General features: G+C 50.2%; 1 protein-coding gene across 1 annotated transcript in view; it reads right to left on the bottom strand.

Moving 5' to 3' along the window:
• The window catches only part of LOC122544415 (phospholipase D1-like), a 71,502-nt gene that overhangs the window by 42,018 nt on the left and 21,867 nt on the right, over positions 1-7,617 (bottom strand). Inside the window, exons 6-9 of the mRNA XM_043683664.1 lie at positions 7,021-7,173; positions 4,410-4,559; positions 4,110-4,193; positions 2,233-2,311 (exon numbers count right to left, since the gene is read on the bottom strand). Of these exons, the coding sequence (XP_043539599.1) occupies positions 2,233-2,311; positions 4,110-4,193; positions 4,410-4,559; positions 7,021-7,173 (466 nt within the window). The remainder of the gene's footprint in view (positions 1-2,232; positions 2,312-4,109; positions 4,194-4,409; positions 4,560-7,020; positions 7,174-7,617) is intronic.

Genomic DNA, 7,617 nt, shown 5'->3' with positions numbered 1-7,617 from the left:
ATTTGGATGGGTATATGAATAGGAAGGGTTTGGAGGGATATGGGCCAAATGCTGACAAATGGGACTCAATGAGGTTTGGCTATCTGGTTAGCATGGACCAGTTGGACCGAAGGGTCCGTTTCTCTGCTGTCCATCTCTCTGACTCTCTGAAGGTCTTCACCCAGAGAACGGTGAGCCTGGGTATTCACTGCAAAGAGCAGAGAGCCATTGTCCTTCGGGCTAAAGGGTTCAAAGGGGGGAGAGAATGGGAACACGGCACTGAGTTGGATAATTAGCCATCAGCATACTGAATGGAACAGCAGGTCAAAGAGCTGAATGGCCTACTCCTGCTCCCATGTTCTGTTTCAGTGTGACCTGCTCATTCCAGACACCTTTACGCTGTTTTTAATTGAAGTGGCTACGAACAGTTACATTGTAAACCCATCTGCTTCATCACTGTCCACAGGGGAAGGAAACCTGCCCTCCCTACCCTTTCAGCGGGGATGCCTTTGTTTTGTGCCAGTGCCACTTCCTCTTGCGCTGTGCCACAATCCCCTCATCTCTTCTACTACCCACCTCACCCTCCACCCTTTCTCTAACCCTGTCCATCGCTAATGCCCCTTGACCTTGCTAACTGCTGACGGGAGGTCAGTGAGGTCAGTGAGGCAAGGGAGGTCAGTGAGGTCAGTGAGGCCAGTGAGGTCAGTGAGGCCAGGGAGGTCAGTGAGGTCAGTGAGGTCAGGGAGGTCAGTGAGGTCAGTGAGGCCAGTGAGGTCAGTGAGGCCAGGGAGGTCAGTGAGGCCAGGGAGGTCAGTGAGGCCAGGGAGGTCAGTGAGGTCAGTGAGGCCAGGGAGGTCAGTGAGGCCAGGGAGGTCAGAGAGGTCAGAGAGGTCAGGGAGGTCAGGGAGGCCAGGGAGGCCAGGGAGGCCAGGGAGGCCAGGGAGGCCAGGGAGGTCAGGGAGGCCAGGGAGCTCAACAGCACTCATCCAGACTCAGCCAGACCTGCTGAGTACTGCTTTCTGCTGGGAGCTCGCTCTGTGGGCACTCTGACCTCCTGCCAACCCAGGGGCTGCTAGAGAGGGACATATGTGCTGCCCACCAATAAGATTCGAGACTCCCGTTGGCAGGGACCTCTCTCATCAGGGTGAAGTCTCAGTCTGAGTTGACTTCTTGTAAGCCCCGCGTAGGTTTGTATTAGGGCGAAACCTCTCAAATAAACTCAAACACGGGAAGGGGGATCCTTCTTCTGAAACCGCTGGGGGTACTCGCCTGTTCCATCGGCAGAATTGTATCGTCAGGACAACACTTAGTGTTGCCCTCAGCTTTAGGGCACAGGAGAGAAACAAAACAATGTCTAACAACAGCACCATTGCCAATCCCACGACTGTCCCCTTGCTCCAAAGCCCCTTGAGTTCTGGAACTGTTAACGCATGCCAAGAGGCCACTCAGCAGGTCATGCTCGTGCTAGCCCTTGAAAAAAGCAGCTCTTTGACACCACCCCCAACTCAACTTTGCAATTTTATCTCTGCAGATCTAATGCCCCTCTGAACTGAGTCTGTTCCCACCCCCCCCCCCACCCCCAGATTCAGGCAGTGTATTCCAGGGCCTGTGGTGAGGACTGCAGATGCTGGAGATCAGGGCCAAGAGTGTGTGTGCTGCACACAGACATTCTTCCATCCTATCAATGTTATTTTGATGACTACCTTAAATCAGGGGCCCTCTGGCTCTTGGTCACCTCAATAATGGAAACTGTGTCTCTCTCTCTCTCTCTCTACTCTTGTCAGGAATACCTCCAACAAATCCCCTCTTCTTCTCCAACAACGACGCCCCGATTTCTCCAATCAAGTCCTCCAGGGACGATGGGTGAGTAATCCTGGGGATCACGTTTTGGAGACACTGGATTGAATCCCATTCATGCCATTGGAATAAATCTGTAACTGAAGGCTTGCTTTAGCGCCGGTGACAATGAGACTATCCTCGACTGACCGTGAAAACCCATCTGGTTCACTCATGCCCTTCAGGGAGGGCAATCTTCCCTCCTTACCCAGTCTGGGCCGATACGCTGAGCTGCAACATGGCTGACTCTTAACTGACCTCTAAAATGGCTCTCACAAGCCACTCAGTTGGCAGGTGACTAGGAACGAGGGACGAACACTGGACTGAACAATGCCCACATTCTGAAAATCTCTGAACCCGTGCACCCGCGCTAAAATGGTAAAGCCCTTGCGTCCCTTTGCCCGGGGCCTTACTCACTGCCTTACGCTTCAGAAGCCTGTCCAGTCTCCAGTAGTTGCTCCTGGCAGGTCTCTTGAGGTGGATCTCGGGACTCAGCCTACAAATGAGAAGCGATGGGAGTCAGCATAATCCAGAAAATCACTGCTCCACATGACTCACAGAAGGACAACTGGTGACCCTGGGCAGGACGGGAGGGCATTAAGATCAGGACGAAGGGTCAGGGAGGTTGCATTGTCAGGAGAAAGCATGGACGGCAGATGCCGGAGCAGGAAAAGGCTGGAAAAGCACAGTAGGTCGGGCAGCATCCGAGGAGCAGGAGAGTCAACGTTTGGGGAATAAGCCCTTCATGAATAATGTGGAGGAGAAGGGGGCTGAGAGATAAATAGGGGGATGGAGGTGGGGCTGGGGGAAGGGAATAGGTGAATGTAGGTGGGAGGGTGATGGTGATTGGTCAGAGGAGAGGGTGGAGTGGATAGGTGGGAAGGAAGGTGGACAGGTAGGACAGGTCAAGAGGGTGGTGCTGGGTTGGAGGGTTAGATCTGGGATGAGGTTGGGCGAGGGGAGATTTGGAAACCGGTGAAGTAGATGTGGAGTTCCACCTTGGGATCGTCCAACCACATGGCATCAACAACGACTTCACCAGTTTCCTCATTACCCGCGCCACCACTCCCAACCCCATTCCCAGATCCAACCCTCCAGCTCGACACCGCCCCCTTAGCGATGCACAAATTCCATGAATAAATAGACAGCCAGAATCACAAAGAAGCTCAAATCTTAGCGAGTTTTGAGAAGATTTGTAGCTCAGGTTGCGGGTTTGGATGTAGGTTTGCTCGCTGAGCTGGAAGGCTCATTTCCAGACGTTTCGTCACCATACTAGGTAACATCTTCAGTGGGCCTCAGGCGAAGCACTGCTGAAAATTCCTGCTTTCCATTTACATGTTTGGGTTTCTTTGCTAAAATCTGTTTTGCTAACAGTAAAATCCGTTTTTAACTTTCTCCTGCAGACCCTCAAGTGCAGGAAGCATCAGGAAGGACGTACAATAGATTGCAGAGAGATATTTGGAGGGATGAGGAACATCAGGAAGGACGCGCAATAGATTGCAGAGAGATGTTTGGAGGGATGAGGAACATCAGGAAGGATGTGCAATAGATTGCAGAGAGATATTTGGAGGGATGAGGAACATCAGGAAGGACCCGCAATAGATTGCAGAGAGCGGTTTGGAGTGATGAGGAACATCAGGAAGGATGTGCAATAGATTGCAGAGAGATGTTTGGAGGGATGAGGAACATCAGGAAGGACGCGCAATAGATTGCAGAGAGCGGTTTGGAGGGATGAGGAACATCAGGAAGGACGCACAATAGATTGCAGAGAGATGTTTGGAGGGATGAGGAACATCAAGAAGGATGTGCAATAGATTGCAGAGAGCAGTTTGGAGGGATGAGGAACATCAGGAAGGACGTGCAATAGATTGCAGAGAGCGGTTTGGAGGGATGAGGAACATCGGTGATGGAGAGAGATTGGGAACACTCGCTGGGAGATGAGAAAGTAGAGAGGAGATTTCTTCAAGGTGTTGAAAACCACGAGGGGCTTAGCCAGAGCGAACACAGAGATAAATTGTTCCCAAAAGGATCGAGAACCAATGGTCACAGGTTGAAGACAATCAGCAAATGAACCCAGTGGGGAGAACTGTTTGTTTAGTTCTGGAAGTTTCTGAGGGGAGATCTCAGAAATAGCTGGATAATGGTGGTGGGGGGAAGCAATGCACTCAATGGATAGCGCGTTTGAGGAGCTGGCCCGAATACGATGGGCCAAATTGTCTCCACCTGCTCTGGAGAATTCTACGATGGAAAATTATATACACACACACACACAAAAACAAAATCAACTCACTCACCACCAATCCGCAATGAAAATGTCTTCCTTGGCTTGCTCCAAAGCATCAGCGACAGCAGAGAAGTATTCACTGCCATTCACAAACCTCCAAACAAAAAGACACAGAAAACAGGAGTGTGAGTAGGCCATTCAGCCCTTTTGAGCCTGCTCCCCCTTCACAGAAACACAAAACAGGGCGTGGGTCCTTCAGGTCTCCTGCAATATTCAATACGATCATGGCTGACCATCCGCTGGAGTTTACCTGGAGGACTGAGAAGGAAAATGAAACAGAGTGTAGCCAGGAGGCTGCTGGGATAGTTACCATCGCGTCTGGATGTCGTGTCGAGCGGGGACAAAGGAGTCGAAGCGGTGCTCGGTTAGGAAATCCTGGGCGTGTCTCTCAGCCAGATTAGTTATCTCCTGTTTCCACCAACAGGCCTGCCTATAGCTGCTGCATTTAATGATCAGAGTCCTGAGGGCAAGACACAAAAAGAACAGCATTAATACAGACCAGGGTGTTGCTGTCGGACTCATCACTGTCAGAGAGTGGCCGAAGGAGCTTTTTGCTGGAGGTTCCAGGGAAGACGATGGCTCAGCGGTACGATCGCCGAGACCCAGGGAACGCTCTGGGGGCCGGTGTTTGAGGCCCACCATGGCAAATGGTGGAATTTGAATTCAATAAAGGGGGAAAAGAAAAATCTGGAATTATGAGTCTAGTGACGACTAAATAATGACCGTATTTGATGAGTCTAGTGACGACTAAATAATGACCGTATTTGACCGATCTGGCCTACATGTGACTCCAGACCGACAGCAATGTGGTTGACTCTTAACTGCCCTCTGGGCAATTAGGGACAGACAATGAACACTATCCAGCCAGCAGTCCCCTCATCCCGTGAATGAGTACTTTAAAAAGAAAATGACACTGGGGCTTCCTCATGACTATGGGGGCGTGGCTCGGAAACAGGTCCAACCAGTCCATCAAGAACAAAAGAGCCTTTAGGAGTAGGAGACCATTCAGCCCCTCCAGCCTGCGCTGCCCATCTCATCTCGGCCTCAACTCCACTTTCCGATCTTTCTCCCCATAACCCTTCAACCCACTACTAATTTTAAAAATCCATCCTTAAATTTACTCAGAGTCCCAGCATCCACCTCACTCTGGGGCAGTGAATTCCACAGATTCACAAATCTTCAAGAGAAACAGTTCTTCAATTCCTTTGTTATAAATCTGCTCCCCCTTGTCCTAAAACTGGGACTCCTCATTCTAGATTGCCCCACATGAGGAAACATCCTCTCTACGTCTACGTCGGTCAATGTCCTTCAGACTCTTTTATCGCTCAATTAGATCTCCTCTCCAATCCTGTCCAGAGAGTATAAGCCTAAACTGCTCAACCTCTCTTCGGGAGGCAAACCCCTGACCTCCGGATTCAAAATCGAGTGAACCTCCTCTGATCTGGCTCCAACATTGCTCCTGAAGGGGACCAAAACCGAGTCCGATTCTCCAGGGAAACGTCCACGTGAACGCTACTGCTCCGTCCAGTCACCTCCTCTCTTCGTCAAAGACGATTTCTCCGTCAGGTCTTCCCGAGCCTTTAATTCCACATCACCGACACCTCATCCAGACCCTTCCTCACCCAACCAAAGCGCCAACTCATTTCGAGGCTTGAATATTATTGCGACGTCAGTGAGAGTTGTCAACGTTTGGGAGCTCCATTGCTGTCTCAGACTTCACCACCTCCCGAACGTTCCTGCTCAGAGTCCCAATGACTCCAGGGACTCAGTTAGGAGGAGAGGTTTATGCAAACAAGGCCTGCCTTCCTGAGAATTTGGATGATGAAGAGGCGATTGGATCGAAGTCTTCAGGATATTAACGGGAAAAGACAAAGCATTCTAGAACTAGGGGGCATAGCTTGAGAATTAGGGCCAGATCGTTTCTGAGGAAGTACTTAGAATCATAGAGATGGACAGCACCGAAACAGACCCTTCGGTCCAACCCACCTGCCAGCACCCGGCCCATATCCCTCCAATCCCTTCCTATTCATATACCCATCCAGACACCTCTTAAACGTAATTGTACCAGCCTCCACCACTTCCTCTGGCAGCTCATTCCATACACATACCATTCTCTGCGTGAAAAAGTTGCTTTTATATCTTTCCCTTCTCACCCTAAACCTTCCCCACACAAAGGAAGGTACTTCCTTCCACAAACGCAGTGCATCAGTTGTTAATTTTAAATCTACAATCGATAAATTTCTAGTAAGCAAAGTTATTAAGGGACATGGGTAAAGGGAGGTCAGCCATAGACTAGCCTTGACCTTATTGAATGGCAGAACTACCTTAAAGGACTGGAATGGTCCACACTTATTCGGGGTGGCACGGTGACTCAGTGGTTAGCACTGCTGCCTCTTAGCGCAAGGTAAATGCAGGGTAGGGGAACGGGTCTGGGTGGGTTACTCTTCGGAAAGTCGGTGTTAGGCCGAACGGCCTGTTTCCATACTGTTGTAGGGATTGTATAATTGACCCTGATGGCAATTATATACAGGCCTCCCAACAGTAGTCATGATGTGGGGCAGTAGATAAATCAGGAGCTAGAAAATCCATACAAGAAAGGGGACTATTACAAAAATCATGGGGGGGTCCTTCAATTCGCAGGCGGACAGGGAAAAACAGGTTGGTGGTGGATCTCAAAAAAAGAGCTCATAGAATGTCTCCACGATTTTGTTTTGGAGCAACTTATAGTAGATCTTACTTGGGTGTAGGCAGTATGCGGGGCCCACCTGAGGCAGCCTCTCTCTAAAAGGGGGAACCCACTTCAAATGGTAGCATGGGTGCCGGGGGGGGGGGCTGAATGGCCTCCTTCTGTCCCTATCCCCCTCCAAGCAAGAGAAAGAGAGAGACCGGGGAAACAGATCAAAAAGGACAAGAGGTTGAACCTGGACAGATTTTCAATCATCACTCCATATTTCGTGCCTGTTTCCTTGCTACCAACTTGGACGTTGAACCCCTTGTCAAACAGAAGCACAAAGGAGATGATCCCGTTCGAAGGCCTCATGTACAGAAGGAAAGAATCCTTTATGACAATCCACCTGGAAGAAAAAGGACAAGTTACTCCGAAGCAACACAATATCTCCAAAATGGCTTCAGCCATCTCCAGTCTAACAGCTCCAAACCATGCATCGACACTGAACTCGAGTATGTTTTTCCTGTGGAATCCCCACAGTGTGGAAACAGGCCATTCGGCCCACAAGTCCACACCGGCCCTCCGAAGTGTAACCCGTCCAGACCCATTCCCCTATCCACTATTTTCCCCTGACTAATGCATCTAACCTACACATCCCTGAACCAAACTATCGCTGGTAATCGAGACGTTTCATCTCTTGGAGTCATAGAGATGTACAGCATGGAAACAGACCCTTCGGTCCAACCCATCCACGCCGACCAAATATCCCAACCCAATCTAGTCCCACCTGCCAGCACCTGGCCCATATCCCTCCAAACCCTTCCTATTCATATACCCATCCAAATGCCTC

This window comes from Chiloscyllium plagiosum, chromosome 48 (genome assembly GCF_004010195.1).
Source record: "Chiloscyllium plagiosum isolate BGI_BamShark_2017 chromosome 48, ASM401019v2, whole genome shotgun sequence".
In the NCBI taxonomy this organism is placed as follows: domain Eukaryota; kingdom Metazoa; phylum Chordata; class Chondrichthyes; order Orectolobiformes; family Hemiscylliidae; genus Chiloscyllium; species Chiloscyllium plagiosum.
The sequence above is the reverse complement of the archived record's forward strand: the minus strand, read 5'-3'. Positions and strand labels throughout refer to the sequence as shown.